Source organism: Rattus norvegicus, chromosome 6 (assembly GCF_021556685.1).
Source record: "Rattus norvegicus strain SHRSP/BbbUtx chromosome 6, alternate assembly SHRSP_T2T, whole genome shotgun sequence".
Classification (NCBI taxonomy): domain Eukaryota; kingdom Metazoa; phylum Chordata; class Mammalia; order Rodentia; family Muridae; genus Rattus; species Rattus norvegicus.
Genome location: NC_141539.1, coordinates 26,928,847 through 26,947,979, shown reverse-complemented (window position 1 = coordinate 26,947,979; position 19,133 = coordinate 26,928,847). Strand labels below are relative to the sequence as shown.

Sequence of the window (19,133 nt, the reverse complement as noted above, 5' to 3'; positions counted from 1 at the left end):
ACAGAACGCCAAACCAAACCAAACAAAAACTCAAAGTAAATCAAAACAAAAATAATGTACCCCAACCTTCTTCCAAGAAACCCACCAAGCATCAATATTATCCCCTTTAGCAATCTATTGAATGAATGAGTGAGTGAATGAATGAATAAATGAAATATAACTTTTGTTCAAAATATTTTTTTCTTTGTCTCACCAGAATCTTGAGCTCAACGATGATACCGTTCTGAATGAAATAAAGTTAGCAGATAGTGAGCGGTTTCAGATGCCAGACCTGTGTGCTGAGGAGCTTGCTGTGGTCCTTGGAGTCTGGTACGTTAATGGCTGACGTGGCTGTGTGGAACACCTTCACCATTGTCCCCCTGAGTTTGGGAAGATCGTCATTAAAATTTCCCTGTACAGTGGAATTGTACAGCCTGTGAAGGTGGAGATGGCTTGGGCAGCAAATGAAAGGATCAGAGCTCCAGAGTCTATTAAGTTTGTAGCTCCTTCTTTTAGTTTTTGGTTATCTTCAGATGGGTGTAGATTTTTAATAAAATACTAAGTAATAGGCGAGAATGATTATGCACTGGCTGGTTCGTGTGTCACCTTGACACAAGCTGGAGTTATCACAGAGAAAGGAGCCTCCCTTGAGGAAATGCCTCCATGAGACCCAGCTGTAAGGCATTTTCTCAACCAGTGATCAAAGTGGGAGGGTCCAGCCCATTGTGGGTGGTGCTGTCCCTGAGCTGGTGGTCTTGGGTTCTATAAGAGAGCAGGCTGAGAAAGCCAGGGGAAGCAAGCCAGTAAGTAACATCCCTCCGTGGCCTCTGCATCAGCTCCTGCTTCCTGGCCTGCTTAAGTTCCAGTCCTGACTTCCTTTGGTGATGGACAGCAATGTGGAAGTGTAGGCTGAATAAACCCTTTCCTCCCCAACTTGCTTATTGGTCATGATGTTTGTGCAGGAATAGAAACCCTGACAGATTATGTATGAGAGACTCATACAGAAGCAGAGGGGGTCTGTGAGCATTCATACCAGGACTCTACACAGGATTTCTGACTGAACCTGATGCTCACCTATTTGCTGCCTATCCCCATAGGACTAGGTAACAGATGCACGTGATCACAGCTGACTTTTCTGTGGTTGCTGGGGATCTGAACTCGGGTTCTCAGGTTTGTATGGCCAGCACTGTTCTTGAATGCACCACTTCTCTAGCTGAGAATGACTATTTTGACCTCCAAAGATGTGTGTGTATTATATATGTGTAGCATATATAATATTTAAATACAAATAAATATGTGTGTATGTATGTGTGTGTGTATATATATATGTGTGTATATATGTACATATACATATATATGTTTTTGTTTTGTTTTTTTGAGACAGAAAAATATTCACTGTACTAGGACAACTGAAAGGAATGAAACCATCCAGATGGGAAATGACAAATTGTGACCTATCCACCCAGCAGAATGCTGGCCTACACATGTCATTGCAACTACAGATTAAGACACAAACCACAGAAACAGTAAAGGAAATAATCACAGGGAACTACAGAGAGCATGGAAACAGGTGGATGGAAGCGCTCGCATGGCCCTGGCTGTCCTTGAGCTCCCTTTGTAGACCAGGCTGGCCTTGAGCTCTGCCTCAGCCTCCCAGGTGCTGGGATTAAAGGTGTGCACCACTACCTGGCTATGCATATGCATATTTTGAAGTAAATTTATTTTGAATACTATAGAATTTTATGTTATTTAATGGAAATAGTTTTATTCTTTTTTTCCACCTTTCTTAAAACGTGGCTGGATTATAGTTCTGTTGGTTTTATTGATGGTCATTTGGAAATGAGCCTCTGACATTTCTCCTCCTCTCAGTGCTTCTCACTTTACAGGAGAAGTTTTACAGAGGAGCTGGGAATTAATGTACTTTGAATGAGGTTCTTATCCTGTCTTGTGAGTTTGTAATGTTCTTGTTCATACATAGAACAGAGCCTTAGCATGGCAAGGACTGCAGGGCTAAGTGATGGATTATCTTGTTATTCCTCTGTGCTACAAACTAGAGATGTATGAGAGAGAGAGAGAGAGAGAGAGAGAGAGAGAGAGAGAGAGAGAGAGACAGAGAGAGACAGAGAGAGACAGAGAGAGACAGAGAATATGTTTATTGCATGTTTTAATTATTTCATTCCCCATTTATTTTGTTTTGTTGTGTAGACCAGGTGTGTGGTTAGGGCCAGAGTAGATTTCGTAGTAGGTTCTAGACCATCTAGGGCTACACATCAAGATCCTGCTTTCCAGTAAGTAAATAAATAAATAAATTGAGTGAGTGAGTGAGTGAGTGAGTTGGGGGCTAGAGAGACGGCTCAGTGTGGAGCGTCGCTGATGTGTTGGGCAGCTCTCAGCACCCAGGTCAAGTGCCTTGAACTGTAGCTCCAGCCTCAGGGTATCTAATGCTTCTGTCTCCTTTGGCTCCTGCACTCATACGTACATACCCATATGAATATGAATACACATAGACAATTAAAAATAATAAAAATGAACCTTAAATAGGTCTGGAAAAGTTACACGTAAGCATTCATGCTCATCAAAATCTTTAAATTATATTGAAAATTATAAGGAACTATTACTATTTTATAGGTTTGTGCTTTTGTACCTTTTAACTTTTATTATTTTAGAATTATAACTATTTTGCCTACATTTATGTGTGTATGCCACATGCATGCCTGATGCCCATGGAGATCAGAAGGGGGTTTGGGATCCCTTAGAACCAGAGTTACGGTTGTGAACCACATGTGGGTACTGGGAACAGAACCTGGGTCCTCGCAAGAGCACCAGGTAGTCATAACCACTGAGCTAAATCTCCAGCCCTTTAAAGTAATGGTTTTGAGGCAGGGCCTTCCTTTGTAGCCCAGGATAGCCTCACACTAGGAGCAGCCCTTCAGCATTGGCCTCCTGAGTGCTGAGGTTTCAGGGGCAGCTGCCACACCTCGTTGTCTGTCACCCTTCCTAATACGAATGATATTTACATGCCAAGTAATTCATGTAACATGTGATTTAAGTTACATGTTAAGCAGTGAAGTGGAAATGGTGAACCAGAAGTTCAGCCTGTGCATTTTCCCATGTCTCCCTCTGTTCTTCCTCCTCACAGAAAATGCTATCCTAAGTTTATGGTTGTCATTTTCTGGATTTAACAGCATGCTTACTCTAACTCTGCATCCCCAGGCCATGCGAGCGCTTCCATTGCCTGTTTCCATGCTCTCTGTAGTTCCCTGTGATTACTTCCTTTACTGTTTCTGTGGTTTGTGTCTTAATCTGTAGTTGCAATGACATGTGTAGGCCAGCATTCTGCTGGGTGGATAGGTCACAATTTGTCATTTCCCATCTGGATGGTTTCATTCCTTTCAGTTGTCCTAGTACAGTGAATATTTTTCTGTCTTCTCATTTCTGGGCCACACATTCATTGGCTTTGTTTTGTTTTTTTCTGCGCTGTATAATCTAGAATGGAATTACTGAGCTGGGGGTATATGAATGTTTGCCAAAAGTTGCTCGTTAGACCCTGTCATCAGCATCTTAGAACGCCTGTGGTTCTGTACTCAGGTGACTTACAGATTTTAGGGTGTCCTGGTTGTCATAACAACGGGATTTGTCAGTGGTAGATGATTGATTAGTCAATGGGAGTCAGTAGTTCCCACTGTCTTTGGTGAGTGACATAGCTTGGATTTCCTGTTTTGGTTTACCATTTATTTTTGATGTCATGGCAAGCACCTTGACCTGTTCAACCATCTTGTAGCCACTGGATTTCTTCATTTTTCTAATAAGAGAAATTATTTTGATATCAGCTGTTATATTTTCAGAGTTTTATTATTGCCTTTTGAAAGTTTGTTTCAATACATATATATTGTACAGCATTTTAGTGTGTGACTTAAAACATGTACTGTAAGAAATAATGGTTTCTTTAAGAGTTATTTTTAGGGGCTGGGGATTTAGCTCAGTGGTAGAGCGCTTACCTAGGAAGCGCAAGGCCCTGGGTTCGGTCCCCAGCTCCGAAAAAAAGAACCAAAAAAAAAAAAAAAAAAAAAAGAGTTATTTTTAATTAGGTACAGCATGTGTTTTAGGTTTTTGTTTTTGTTTTTTTAAATTCAAAGCACAAATTTCCAGAAGAACAACCCAGTTCATAAGCTAACGGAGGAGGAGCTGCTGGCCTTCACATCGGTGAGTAATGGCCTCACCCTCTCCAGTTCCTTCTTTTCCCTTGTAGATTATTTTCACTCTGGTGTGTTCTTACTTAAGCTGAAAAAACTGCCAGCTAAGGAAATTGGGTGCACCTCCTGCCAGGTTTTAACCCACACCTTCTAAGTGTTCCCCAAAGCAAGGTTCTTTTCTCTGTACTTGCTTTGGTTTGAGGACAGTGATTAGATTCTTTTCCCTGCCTCTTTCTTTCTTTTTTGATTCCAGGGTCTATTGTGTTACTGTGCATATAACGGATACTCAACAGCTGTTTGTTGAGTGACTGAATGAGAGCCTGAGACTTCATAGGTCTTATGCATAAAAGTGAGGGTCAATTTTGGTATCTACATGGATGTCTTGACAAAGAATTGTGAGCAGGAGCAGGAGAGCAGTGGTCAGGAAAGGGGAAAGGGTTGAGGACACAGGGCGCTTGTCAGTATTCCATTGTGTAGAATAGCCAGACAGATGGGCAGACAGAGAAGTGGCTGTGGAATTTGACAGGGAGTGCATTGTTGCCCTGGAGCACTGTTTGTGGCAATTTTGCATAGTCATCTCATTGCAGTTGACTGAAGAGGGAAGGTGACAGATCAGGACCCAGGCTGGAGGAGAACGGTAGCAAAATAGAAAGATGGGTGAACAGATGTTGGAAGATGTGAAATCCAGGAAAAGAGAGGTGTATCAGAGAAGGCGGGAGACTCACTGTAATTTTGGCTTTGTGGTTGGAAAAGGGTGCACATCTTTTTTCTTTTTTTAATGGGTCTCTCTAGATAGCCCTGGCTGTGCTATCTAGGATATTTACCAGGATGGCCTTGAACCCATAGAAACCTACCATTGCCTCTGAGTGCTGGGATTAAAGATGTGTACCACCGAGCCTTGCTTGCTGCATGTTTTCTTGAATGAATCAAATTCCTTTGTGATTCTGCCAAAGGCAGCCTTATCACCAGGGGTACAAGATTCCACTTTCTTTCTTCCTTTGCCCTTTTCCAGGTAAGACAAAAGGAAGAACTTTTCTCAGGTAGAAGGAAAAGCTGGCACGTTTGTGCTGTAATAGGAGCTTTGCAGACTGTTCTTCCCGCTCTCTTGGTCATGTTGGATGATAGTGGCTCCGGGGATTGGGGTTGACTTCCCACTCTTCCCATTCCTCAGCACCTTGGGTTACCATTATAGTGTGGGCTTTAGCTGACTAGATGGAAATGCCTTATTTATTAATGCATGTGCTAAAAGAATTTGGCACACAAAGAGGCAACATTGTTTTCAATGTACATAAAGTAACTTGTATACCTTCCTTTCACTCAGCTAGTAACTATGAAATATTTACCATGCACACGTGTCTTGGTCCTCACTGGAAGTACAATGGTGAACAGTATCTTTTTTGTTCTAGAGTTTCAATTAATTTCCATGGAAATACACAGACAGATAGATATTTAAATAAGGTGCTGAGGAGGGCTGTAAAGTGGGATGGATGGGTGCCATTTAGCAGGATGGTCTGGAATATCTTAGTCAGAAGATGATTTGGAAACAGATCCTCCTGAAATAGGGCAGTGGGGCAGGACATGAGGCTTGGGAGTAGCATGAGAGAGAGAGTGGGGGCGGTGCGCAGGGCTGAGAGGAGACAAGTGTCCAGGCAATGGGTGATTTGGAGGCTTGGGTCTCTACTGATGACAGAGGTCAGCACCGATGGAGCTGGTGACAGAGAATGTTCTCACTGGGCTTTGTGGCGGGGGAGCAGTACTAACACCGTCAGTTTGGGTTGGTCTCACACACATTGGCAATGTGTGTCCTTCCCAGTCGCTGTGCAAACCCTGCACCAGTCTGTTAAAAGCACAGCTCTTGTGAGTGAGGGCAAGCTTCCTCAGTCCCTCCAGTCTTCAGGTTATCTCTGTTCTCGTTTCTCTGTATCATAAGGTACTTGCAGGCTTCTTAGCTGCTGGTTCTAGTGTGGGTGGCTCATCTCTCCCCGTTTACAGTGTAAGTCATGAGTTCAGCTTTTATATTTACCCACAAGAACTATTTGCTGAGTACTTTTTCTGCTCTCTCTTCTCCTTTGGCTCTCCTCCCAGTCAGCACTGGCCTGAACCAGTCAGCCCTGGCCTGAGTACTGATCTCTTTGGGAGAAAGCTTTGTGACTTCAGAGAATCAAATGCCAGATCTAACTTTCCTAAGGAGACGTCTGTTATTTCTAGTAAATCTTTAGTTTCTAAGAAGTACTGCACTGTGCTGGGGCTATAGCTCAGCCGGTAGAATGTTCCTCTAGTATGCACAAAGCCTAGGCTCTGTTCCCAGGGATGCATACCTGAGTGGTCCATGCCTGAGATCCCTAACTCTGCAGATGGGGTGAGGAGGATCAAGGTCATGCTTAGCCACACAGTAAGTGAGGCCAGCCAGGGACATGAGTCCCGTCTCCAAGAAAATCCAAACCAAACACCCCCCCATCCCCATCTAGGAAGAGCTGCAGGGAACACGGGCACTGGGAGGCCCTTAGGTCTCTGAGGACTCTGGGCTCTGAACTGTTTCTTCCCCTTGTCTTGTCTCAACTGAAGCATGGACATACACCAGGAAAATTCAACTCTGTCCCCAACAACTGCTCTCTGCATCTATGTGGCCTTCTCTCACCTCCAAAGTCAGTACCATGGTGACTTGGGAGTGTCCTTTGACCTTGAGGAGAGTTTATTTATATTGTCCTTTTACATTAGTAGGTTTGTATCCAGATTCAGTCAACTAAGGATTTAAAATATTTGAAAAAAAATGTGTGTGAATCGAATCTGTGCAGACCTTCTTGTCATTACCCTAATAGCACAGTAATAACAGGCTCTGTAGCAGTTGTTTAGTTTTAGGCTTTATAGTAACAAGAGGTGGCCTAAAGAACAAAGACATGTGCTGTATGCAGATACCAGTCACTTCATGTGAGGGACTCCTTAACTCTCACAGAATCTGAGGGACGATATATTCTGTGCAACTCCAGGTGTATCAGAGATAAGATGGGTGGGCACTTTGAGGCTCTGCCCCACTTCCGAGTGCTTGACCTTGTCTCTGTGCCTGTTTTGGCTGGGACCATTTTTGTTTATATAGCAACCAGCTGTGCAGTTACCTTTCTTCAGTAGACTTGAACTCACTAGCTTTGAAGGCTAAGCGTTCGCATTTTGGTCTAGAGTAGGCTTCAGTGCCTTAGTCTTGTTTGTTGCTCAGGAAGTGTATCCAGACTGAGAGAACAAGTAGAGGTGACACAGCCCAGGCACTGGGTTGACTTCCGATCTGTGCCCACACTGTTCTGCTTTTCTCTGGGACTTAGGTAGCACTACACGACAGTAAGGATAGCCGCATTTCCCCTCTTCCTGAGCTGAAACCTTGCTTTCCAAGGTGGGGTGTACATAACGTGCTCACAGTGAGAAAAGCTGGTGTCCTTTGCATTCAGTGGTGAGCCAGGCTTGCTGCTCCTTGGCTTGGAGGAGGCTGTATTTATTTCTGAGCAGCACAGTGAGAGCAAACATGCCTGGAACTGCCTGCCTGTGGACACGGGGAAGAGAGGAGCAAGACAGTGCAGCACTGTCTTCTGGGTGTCCCTTCCTGTGCTCCGGTGATCTGCCACCGAGACTGTAAACCTGGGGCATGAGGTTCCTTTTCTGATGTAAGAACTATTCAATATAAAATTTTTTCAATATAAATTTTAATATCCCATAAAGGACTGGAAGTCGTTGGAGGGAAAGTGACCATGGATATTTGGCATTTGGTTGACACACACGCACGCATGCACGCAGGGGCACGCACTTCCCTTTCTGAGGTAGAAGGTAGTTATGTGATCCAGGCTAGCCTCACACTTAAAAACCTCCTGCCTCAGCCTCCTTAGTTTTGGGATACTCTTAGTTTCTAGAAACTGAGGATTTTTTTAAACTATTTTTTTAAAACTAAAATTAAAAAGCCACTACCAATGTTTATTGATAACTAAATAGTTGGCTTATATTGGTTCTGTATTTTACTGACTTTTAATGATTTGTCTAAAGTTTCCCAAAATAACAATAAGATCTCTTTTTGTGGAGAAATTTTCGCCTGTGTTTTCGTGTTGGTGTGGCATGTGAAAATATATGTAAGATAATTTTTAAATTAAATTATTATTAAAATATTTTAATAAGCATACAAACTGATAGGCTTCCTTATGACATTTTTAATACATCCTTGAAGCTTGTCCTGGAAGCCATCGCTCTCCTAGTTTAAGACAATCATTGTGTAGTGCTGTTTTTGAGAAATCCTGTCTACACATTTTGGGAGTCATAGTAAAAATATCCTAGATTGCTTTAGAAAACCATTTATGTTGTATTGGCTGGATAATTTGGAATGAGCTGTGAAAGCTGCGTTATTTCCTTTCAGATGAGCCAAGCCCATGACATTTGTAATGCTTTTAATTTCCTTTTATTGTTGAAAATAGGAACAGTTCAGTTCATACAGGTGTTTCAGTTTTCATTGGCAAAAGTTTTGTTCAAGTGTGAATTGACACTGGCAGCTTGCCTTCCGACTGTCTGCCCGTGCTTTCAAGGCCTCCATGAAAGAAGAAAAAGTCCTTTGAGAGTTTTGCATTTTACTTTTTCTTTCTTTCTGATATTAACCTACTCCCCTGCCCTCCCCTCTCCTCCTCACAGTTTTCTTTGAGATGGAGTCTTTGTTTGGCTTTTGAAACAAGGTCTGAGGGAGGCCATTGCCGACCTGAAACTATCTGTCCTCAGCAAAGGATGACTTTGAGCTCCTGATCTACCTGCTTCTACCTCCCATGTGCTGGGATTCCAGATAGAAGCCACTGGTCCACCTTGAGATGGAGTTTAAAATGTTGATCTCAAATCTATATTATAATAGACCTTTTACTTCAGCTTTCTGAGTACAAATGTCTATACAGATAACTGTATATATTTAATACAGTTATCCACTAATATCTATAGTGGATAAGTATGAATAAAAGTCAAAGAATGTCCCAGTACTAAAAGGACAGAAATGTCCAAGATTAAGGCAGCTATGTGTGGTAGCATACACTTTTTTTTTCAGTTTCAGTCTTTAAACATTTTTTTTGTCAGTTTTTTTTCTTTATTAACTTGAGTATTTCTTATTTACATTTCGAATGTTATTCCCTTTCCAGGTTTCCGGGCCAACATCCCCCTAATCCCTCCCCCTCCCCTTCTATATGGGTGTTCCCCTCCCTATCCTCCCCCCATTACCGCCCTCCCCCCAACAATCACGTTCACTGGGGGTTCAGTCTTAGCAGGACCAAGGGCTTCCCCTTCCACTGGTGCTCTTACTAGGCTATTCATTGCTACCTATGAGGTTGGAGTCCAGGGTCAGTCCGTGTATAGTCTTTGGGTAGTGGCTTAGTCCCTGGAAGCTCTGGTTGGTTGGCATTGTTTTTCATATGGGGTCGTGAGCCCTTTTAAGCTCTTCCAGTCCTTTCTCTGATTCCTTCAACGGGGGTCCTGTTCTCAGTTCAGTGGTTTGCTGCTGGCATTTGCCTATGTATTTGCTGTATTCTGGCTTTGTCTCTCAGGAGAGAGCTACATCTAGTTCCTGTCGGCCTGCACTTCTTTGCTTCATCCATCTTGTCTAATTGGGTGGCTGTATATGTATGGGCCACATGTGGGGCAGGCTCTGAATGGGTGTTCCTTCTGCCTCTGTTCTAAACTTTGCCTCCCTATTCCCTGCCAAGGGTATTCTTGTTCCCCTTTTAAAGAAGGAGTGAAGCATTCGCATTTTGATCATCTGTCTTGAGTTTCATGTGTTCTGTGCATCTAGGGTAATTTGAGCATTTGGGCTAATAGCCACTTAACAATGAGTGCATACCATGTGTGTTTTTCTGTGATTGGGTTACCTCACAGAGGATGATATTTTCCAGTTCCATCCATTTGCCTATGAATTTCATAAAGTCATTGTTTTTGATAGCTGAGTAATATTCCATTTGAAGATGTACCACATTTTCTGTATCCATTCCTCTGTTGAAGGGCATCTGGGTTCTTTCCAGCTTCTGGCTATTATAAATAAGACTGCTATGAACATAGTGGAGCACGTGTCTTTGTTATATGTTGGGGCATCTTTTGGGTATATGCCCAAGAGAGGTATAGCTGGGTCCTCAGGTAGTTCAATGTCCAATTTTCTGAGGAACCTCCAGACTGATTTCCAGAATGGTTGTACCAGTCTGCAATCCCACCAACAATGGAGGAGTGTTCCTCTTTCTCCACATCCTCGCCAGCATCTGCTGTCACCTGAGTTTTTGATCTTAGCCATTCTGACTGGTGTGAGGTGAAATCTCAGGGTTGTTTTGATTTGCGTTTCCCTTATGACTAAGGATGTTGAACATTTCTTTAGGTGCTTCTCAGCCATTCGGCATTCCTCAGCTGTGAATTCTTTGTTTAGCTCTGTACTCCATTTTTTAATAGAGTTATTTGATTCTCTGGAGTCTAACTTCTTGAGTTCTTCGTATATTTTGGATATAAGCCCTCTATCTGTTGTAGGATTGGTAAAGATCTTTTCCCAATCTGTTGGTTGCCGTTTTGTCCTAACCACAGTGTCCTTTGCCTTACAGAAGCTTTGCAGTTTTATGAGGTCCCATTTGTCGATTCTTGATCTTAGAGCATAAGCCATTGGTGTGTTGTTCAGGAAATTTTCTCCAGTGCCCATGTGTTCGAGATGCTTCACCACTTTTTCTTCTATTAGTTTGAGTGTATCTGGTTTGATGTGGAGGTCCTTGATCCACTTGGACTTAAGCTTTGTACAGGGTGATAAGCATGGATCGATCTGCATTCTTCTACATGTTGACCTCCAGTTGAACCAGCACCATTTGCTAAAAAATGCTATCTTTTTTCCATTGGATGGTTTTGGCTCCTTTGTCAAAAATCAAGTGACCATAGGTGTATGGGTTCATTTCTGGGTCTTCAATTCTATTCCATTGGTCTATCTGTCTGTCTCTGTACCAATACCATGCAGTTTTTATCACTATTGCTCTGTAATACTGCTTGAGTTCACGGATACTGATTCCCACTGAAGTCCTTTTACTGTTGAGGATAGTTTTAGCTATCCTGGGTGTTTTGTTTTTTCAGATGAATTTGCAAATTGTTCTGTCTAACTCTTTGAAGAATTGGATTGGTATTTTGATGGGGATTGCATTGAATCTGTAGATCGCTTTTGGTAAAATGGCCATTTTTACTGTATTAATCCTGCCAATCCATGAGCATGGGAGATCTTTCCATCTTCTGAGGTCTTCTTCAATTTCTTTCTTCAGAGGCTTGATGTTCTTATTGTACAGATCTTTTACTTGCTTGATTAAAGTCACACCGAGGTACTTTATATTATTTGGGTCTATTATGAAGGGTGTTGTTTCCCTAATTTCTTTCTCGGCTAGTTTCTCTTTTGTGTAGAGGAAGGCTACTGATTTATTTGAGTTAATTTTATACCCAGCCGCTTTGCTGAAGATGTTTATCAGTTTTAGTAGTTCTTTGGTGGAACTTTTGGGATCACTTAAATATACTATCATATCATCTGCAAATAGTGATATTTTGACTTCTTCTTTTCCGATCTGTATCCCCTTGACCTCCTTTTGTTGTCTGATTGCTCTAGCTGGAACTTCAAGAACTATATTGAATAAGTAGGAAGAGAGTGGGCAGCCTTGTCTAGTCCCTGATTATAGTGGGATTGCTCTCCATTTAGTTTAATGTTAGCAACTGGTTTGCTATATATGGCTTTTGCTACGTTTAGGTATGGGCCTTGAATTCCTATTCTTTCCAGGACTTTTATCATGAAGGGGTGTTGAATTTTGTCAAATGCTTTCTCAGCATCTAATGAAATGATCATGTGGTTTTGTTCTTTCAGTTTGTTTATATAATGGATCACGTTGATGGTTTTCCGTATATTAAACCATCCCTGCAGGTAGCATACACTCTTAATTCCAGCAGAAGCAGGAGGATCTCTGTGAGTTCAAGGGCAGCCTGGTCTACATAGTGAGTTCCAAGACAGTCAGGGCTACATAGTGAGAGAAAAAAGTCAGAGGCTGTCCTAATGGAAGCAGTGGAGAGATAGATAAAGCTCTGCTTCCGAGAAGAAATGATTAGAAACTGTATATAGCTGTTCAAACAGATCAAAGTATCCAATGAATTTGAATGTATTTTAATATATCAGTCACATACTTCACTAAAGAGGAGACTTACTTAGACCTACACACACACACACACACACACACACACACATTTTATGTATATAAGTACACTGTTGCTGTCTTCAGACACACCAGAAGAGGGCATCAGACCCCATTACAGATGGTTGTGAGCCACCATGCGGTTGTTAGGAATTGAACTCAGGACCTCTGGAAGAGAAGCCAGTGTTTTTAACCACTGAGCCATCTCTCCAGCCCTCTATTTAGACTTATTTAAGGTTAACTCACTTATCAAAATAGATCTGCCTTTTAATATAGTTTTTTTTAATAAAAGTACAACACACAATAGTCAACATATGTCATGTATTAAGTGGAGTTAATTTTAGAACAGATACCCAATGTGAAATTGTTTAGGGTTCAAGTTTATGATACTTATAATTTTTCTGAGGTAAAAATCAGACTTTTTTCAAAGACTGAAGAAAATGTGTTAGCCAGGCTTGGTAGGACATGCCTTTTCAGGAGACAGATAGACAGATCTCTGAGTGAGCCCATCTGGTCTACTGAGTGAGTTCCAGGATAGCCAGGGCTACACAGAGAAACCCAGCCTCTGAAAAACAAAGAGAGAAAGATGCTGCTTGGAGCTGTGCTTGAGGTATATTTTCCTTGGCATTTGACACAGGCTATTGATGTGGAACATTGCCGAATTTCCTTCCCTTCCCTTCCCTTCCCCTTCCCCTTCCCATTCCCCTTCCCTTCCCCTTCCTTTCTTTCTGACCAGAAGATGGCCAATATGAGTAAGTTCTGTGGACAGGACGCTAGAATATTAAAATACTGTATGTTAATTGGTGTCCATTATGTAAAGTGGAATTTTAGTACATTTATAAACCATTTTCAAGCAGCTTTTTACATTAATGGACATAAACAGCTAATTAGTATGATTTAATTATTTTAAATTTATAAATGCCTTTTTAAGTAGAAACTATTTTAGAAAAATTTAGAAAAGTTATATATAGATCACATATATTTATAGAAATATAAATATTTATCCTTTACACTATTTACATGACTAATCTGAAGTGGGGAATCTACATTGCACATGGCCAGCTATTAGTTTTTGAGTGGAGGACATGAGCAGGCTCTTTGGGACATGGTCATATGGTCTCTGTTGAGTTGTCTGCCTGTTTGCAGGTTTCAACCTTGTGTCTTGCCCTAGAACTCTGATCTCTGATGCATCAGAAATTTCTAGGGTCCTTTGTGCTTTTAGCAGTGCCTTTCTTTTTGGGGATACTGTGCTCTTGTCTTTAGTAGCATTGGAAATAAGAGGGAGCTGTTTTAGGCCTTCAGTACTGACCGTGTGGACAGTAAGGCACCATGGGAGAACTGCCTTGCTACAGAACAGTTATTAAGACGCTGTCAGACTCAGGAGAGGTAGGAGAGGTGCCTGATGTTTTTCTCACCCACTTAAACATAGAGACCCATAGACAGACAAGAACCCTGGAGCTAGGTTCAGGGACTGAAGCTGGAGGGACAGGCACCTGAAGCCTCTGTAGTAAGCAATAGTGTGTGAGGGCTGGAGTCACTGGGGTGGGGCAGGGTAAGAACACTTTCCACTGAGCTAAGACCTCCAAGCAAGTCTGAAGTCACCTGAAATTCATGGCATTGCCAAGCCCGTGGCTGCCAGAGGAAAGCATTCTAGTTTCATATTGAAGTTGTGCCATGAGCTCAGGGTTAAAGTTGAACTTGTGGGAGGGAGGGCAAGCACTCACTTGTGTGAGCATGCACAGCACTGGAAGCAGTCTACTAAAAGCTTGACAGCTCCTGAAGACAGGAACTCGATGACTGTAGGATGGCCAGCAGCACAGGTGTTTAAGGAAAAAAGATGCAAGCTGTGTATTATTAGACTTTTATGGTTTTGGAAGGAAATTGTAACTTATAGAACTAATTTGAAAAGTTGACAATAGAATAAAGACTGATTAACCATGTCTGCCACATTGCAGAGTGTGGCATTAGGAAACTGCATTGCAGATGTGCCAGACTGTCCATTTTTAGGGTACCTGAGTGAGACTTTCTTCTGCAGCTGTGGACACATGCAGGGATATTTAATAGTCATGCATGTTTGTGATGGCCAAAAGCTGGGAGCAGACATTGACAGGAGGATAGATACCTAAATTGTGACTTTGCTGGGATTATGCATCATGCAATAGTAAGTTTACAGATGTGGCAAACTAAAAAGCTAGTCTTAGATGCATGGCTTTGCATGGTATACTCTGTAACTTAGGTTCACTTCACTGGCAAGTCTGTATTCAGGGTGGGAGAAATACACAGGAGGAAGTAAAGGAATGAGCCCAGGCACTCATCTTCACGGGATCTTTAATTTAGCTCAGATCAAATAAATCCACAAATTACTTGCCAATACCAGGCAGTTTGAAGAGTATGCACATTTATAGAATAGATAAATCACTTAGTTGCTAAGAAAATATTTAGGACCGAGCCATCAAAAAGGGCTTTGTTCTCTAGGGGAGGCTTTGAGGCTGGCCTTAAAGGGCAGATAGGGGTTGTAGGTGCTGTATGGTAGAGGCAGCGGGTGGGAACTGTAAGTTCAAGGGCAGCTCTTAGGCCACACCAGTAGCTCATCCAGGGCAGCAGGCGGGTTAAGGGAAAGTAGGCCAGGCAGACCTGAAGTGTTCCCACAGCAGAGACAGAGGTTTGGACTGCTGTTCCCTTTCCCTGGAGTAACTTACTGCCTAGTCTAGGAGTTTTAAACTTACTGTCTTTTGGTACTAGCTTAAAATAAACAGTCTTTTAAGTAGATCATTTAAAGTGGGGTGATAAGTCTGCTTTTCATACATTTCTTTGTTCTCTGTGTTCATGGTCAGCCCGACCTGTGTGGGCAGCATCCTTTTGCCGTAACGTGGCCAAATAATCGTGTGCCCAGCCAAGAGAGCTCAGAGCTTGATTTACCTGTGGAAAAAGAAGCAGCTGTCTGAAAGCTCCTTTGTGTCCAAAGGACAAACTGCCTGTCTGTTGAATGAAGGTCTTGGTGACCTTGGAAGGTTAGTCAAAATGTGCAGTTAGAAGAGTAAAAAGGAATTTTATTTTCAATAGAAACAGTATCCTAGATCCTCTCTGATGGTGTTAAAATTCTTGTTGCTTGTCTCAGACTTGAGAGCAGTGTTGCAGGTGGTAGGAGATTGTTAGCTGAATAAAGTAAGTGTGCGTGTGTCCTATCCACAACATGTCAGCACCACCATCATCGTCTTGCTTTGGGTTATATTGCTGGGAAGAGACACCATGACACAAGTAACTCTTATAAAATGAAACGTTTAATTGGGGCTGGCTTACAGTTTTAGAGGTTTAGTCCATTATTGTCATGATAGGATGCGTGGCAGTGTGCAGGCAGACACAATGCTGGAGTAGTGAAGAGTTCTACATCTTGAGCCAAAGGCAGCAAAGGGGATACTGGGCAGAGCTTGAGCATAGGAGGAGAGCTCAAAGCACACCAACACAGTGGCACACTTCAACAAGGCCATACCTCTTAATAGTGCCACTTCTCATGGGCTGAGTGTTCAAATATATGATTCTAGGGGACCAAACCTATTCAAACCACCACTGTCATCTTCATCACCATCATCCTCATTGTGTGTGTGTGTGTGTGTGTGTGTGTGTGTGTGTGTGTGTGTGTGTGTGTGTCTATGCACCTGCGCATATGCCTGCTTGGAGCCAGAGGACAGCTTTGAGGAGACATTTCTCTCTCTCCATTGTGGGTCTGGGGACCTCAGGCTGTGAGGCCCTCACAGAAGTCTCTTTTCCTTGTGGAGCCATGTCTCCTGCCTCTCACTGACCTTCATTTGTGGAGCCTGCACTTTGGCTCAACAGGAGTAAGCAGTCTCCGGAGGCAGAATCCTCCCGTCAGCTGCAGTGAATGCTCCCTTCTGTTCTCAGAGTTCTGTGTACTTCTTGTCAAAGATCGTGGAAGTGAATTCGTCGCTACCGTTGTGAGTATAAATAGTCAGGGCTCTAGCTTGTTGGTGGGAACTTGCCCAGCATGTTTGAGCCCTAGGATTTGATCCTTCCCATACCCCACAAAAGACAACCAACCCAAAACAAACACATTGTACACACAAATAAAAGAGATCACTAGCATTTACTTCAATATTCACAAAAATAAAAATATTAGAGCTTCTGAAAAATAATACACATTCTAAAGCCTATTGGCCCAATAAATCACTTTTTGAAGATTTTGGTCAGTGTAAATTGAGAATGAGAGAGAGCATGTATCTTAACATAGCATACATGTGTTGTTACTCCATGCAAGTAGTTTCTGTTTCCTTTTTATAAGCAAAAGTGGTGGAAATCCCAGCTCATATATATGTATGGGGTTGCAAACAGACTAAGGTTCGTGTGTGTCTGTTCTCTAATTCTTTCTAAAAGTGAGGTTTGTTAGATACAGAATCGCTCAATGTGTTTGAGACTACATTTGGATTTTCAGCAGTAATTTAGTGTGGTGGTATATTGTCAGACTGCTAGAGTAAGGTTTATTTTTTACATTCCTGGCTTTTTCTAAGATCACATTTGCAGCTGCTTCATACCATGAGCTGCCTTATGTACCAAGAGTGGTTGGTCAGGTTCCCAGGAACAAGAAGGATGCTGGTTTCTCAGCCTCAGAAGTGGGAGCTGGTGCTTAATGGTATAGATTAGAGTTGCACGTGAGAAAATTCTGGAGATTGCACAGCAGAGTGAATGTAAAGGGAATGTACTTAGCATTACTGAACTGTGTGTTTAAAACTGGTTTGGTGATGTATTTTATGTTCTGTGTATTTTTTTTTTACCATAATTAAAAAAGTAAGTAGACGAAAAGATGCTATTTGCAGTAGTGTCAAAATCCATCATATTTCTAGAAATTATATTTATCATTAATCATATATAATATCATTATCATTGTATTATATTGATAAGATTAGAACATTCTGAGAAAATAATGAGGACCTAAATACCAGGAGATGCACATGTGTTCATGGATGATTCCAGCCCCTCCAAACTAGTCTGCTTCGGTCAGTGTACTTCTGACAAAATTCCAGCAGTTTGATTTTGCTGTTTTTTATTTTTTGTTTTTGTTTTATTTTATTTTTTAATGTGTGTGGTAGACCTAAAGTCGATTTTCAGTTCATACAGAAAGACAATGATGAAGAATTTCTCAGGCAGTCAGGAAGAGAGCTGGAAGATCCACACTGTGTGAAGCTGTCTGACCCACAGTGCTTATGAAAGTGGGGCACTTGAGTGGCAACCGGAGCAGCAGCTGCCAGCCCTGAGATGTAGAGTCTTCTTGGCTCCATCCTGAACCAGACTGATGGAGAGCTCTGGGGCTGAGGCCAACGAGTGCGGGTTCCAGCACACCCTCTGGTCATTTTTATGTGCTTGAAAGCCTGGGAAACATTGAATTAAGATGTTTGGACACAAGGAGACAGAAAGCTGCCAGCGGGGCAGATGGTTCTGAAGAGAGCCATTCGGATGTGGTTCACCAGATTTATGACAGAGCAGGTATTGCAGCACAGTAGACTGTCCAGTCAGTGGCTCTGGATAATTTATATGTCCATATGGAGAACAGGGATCTAACCTCAGATCATGCCGCATAAAAAAATCAATTCAGACAGATCTACTATATAAAAATAGAAGGCTAAACAATAAAGTCAGAGAAGTTAAACATAGAAGAGACGTTAGGAGAGTTGAGCAGGCTAATAAAGTTCCAAGCATAAAAATGATAAACTGGGCTATATTAATAACGAGCATGTGTTTCAGTAGTAGGGATGGTTCCAAGCCTCAGGCATTATGTCATAAGCCACAGAGCGCCACTGCAGCCCGAGTCTCCTCTGGGCCCTGAGCAAGCTTTTCTCAGCTCTTTTCTGCCACCTCCATTGAATAGTAAAGAACTGTGAGATAGTCAGTAAATATGAAATCTAAAGTAATTGAGTTCAAGATACAAGTAATTAACGTTCAACAAAGGAAAGAATGGGCCCAAGATGTTATTGGCATTTGGAAGTGGAATTAGCATAAAGTCAGTTAAATTTTGTCCATTTGCCCCTGCTTATGAGTATGACATATTAGTCTTTGATTCCATTTATTTTTTTTTTCTTTTTTTCGGAGCTGGGGACTGAACCCAGGGCCTTGCGCTTGCTAGACAAGCGCTCTACCGCTGAGCTAAATCCCCAACCCTTCGATTCCATTTATTTATGGTGCATAAGATGTGGCTGGAAAACCAGGGGGACTCAGGCTAGTTTAGGAAAGAATTTGCTTTTGAGATAAAGAGTCTCAGGCTGGCCTTGAACTCCTAAACCTTCTGCTCCTCCTAAGTGCTAGGACTGCAGGTGTGTGCTGTTTCTCTTTGTTTAGGTGATACTGGAGCTCAAGCCTCCAGTATCATTATAGATGCTAGGCCAGCACTCTGCCAACTGGTCCCCTTACAAAGGAGCTTAAATTAGTTGGAACCTTTTTATATGTCATTTGCTGCAGAACAAATGGAATTTTATAAAAAATACATTTTTTAAAAAAATAGCTGAAAGCATTCTCAGATCAGCTCCTCTCATTTAGGTGAGAAAAATGAGGTCTCAAAGTGGCAGATATCTTTCTCAAGGGAGCTGTCTTCAGAGCTTGGACTGGTAGCTTGTGAAGCCTCCCTATCTACATTGACATGTCAGTTGGTGTGTTCATCATGTAGGGCTTGTTAATGTATCATATTGTTGAGATTTGGGGGGCATATATACCTGTCACATTTAGAAGATACTCTCTCTGGGTTGGGGATTTAGCTCAGTGGTAGAGCGCTTGC

The 19,133-nt window shown here is 42.1% G+C and overlaps 1 protein-coding gene across 10 annotated transcripts in view; it reads left to right on the top strand.

The window, feature by feature from the left end:
• Ttc27 (tetratricopeptide repeat domain 27) overlaps positions 1-19,133 on the top strand; it is a 143,530-nt gene that overhangs the window by 31,858 nt on the left and 92,539 nt on the right. For 8 of the 10 annotated variants that reach the window (XR_015621710.1, XR_015621709.1, XR_015621713.1 and 5 more), the window contains 2 exon segments: positions 197-309; positions 4,116-4,182. Coding sequence is in view for 4 of the 10 variants with exons in the window: in NM_001106706.1 (NP_001100176.1) it covers positions 197-309; positions 4,116-4,182 (180 nt within the window). In the remaining 6 variants the exon portion in view is untranslated. 10 annotated transcript variants of the gene reach the window in all.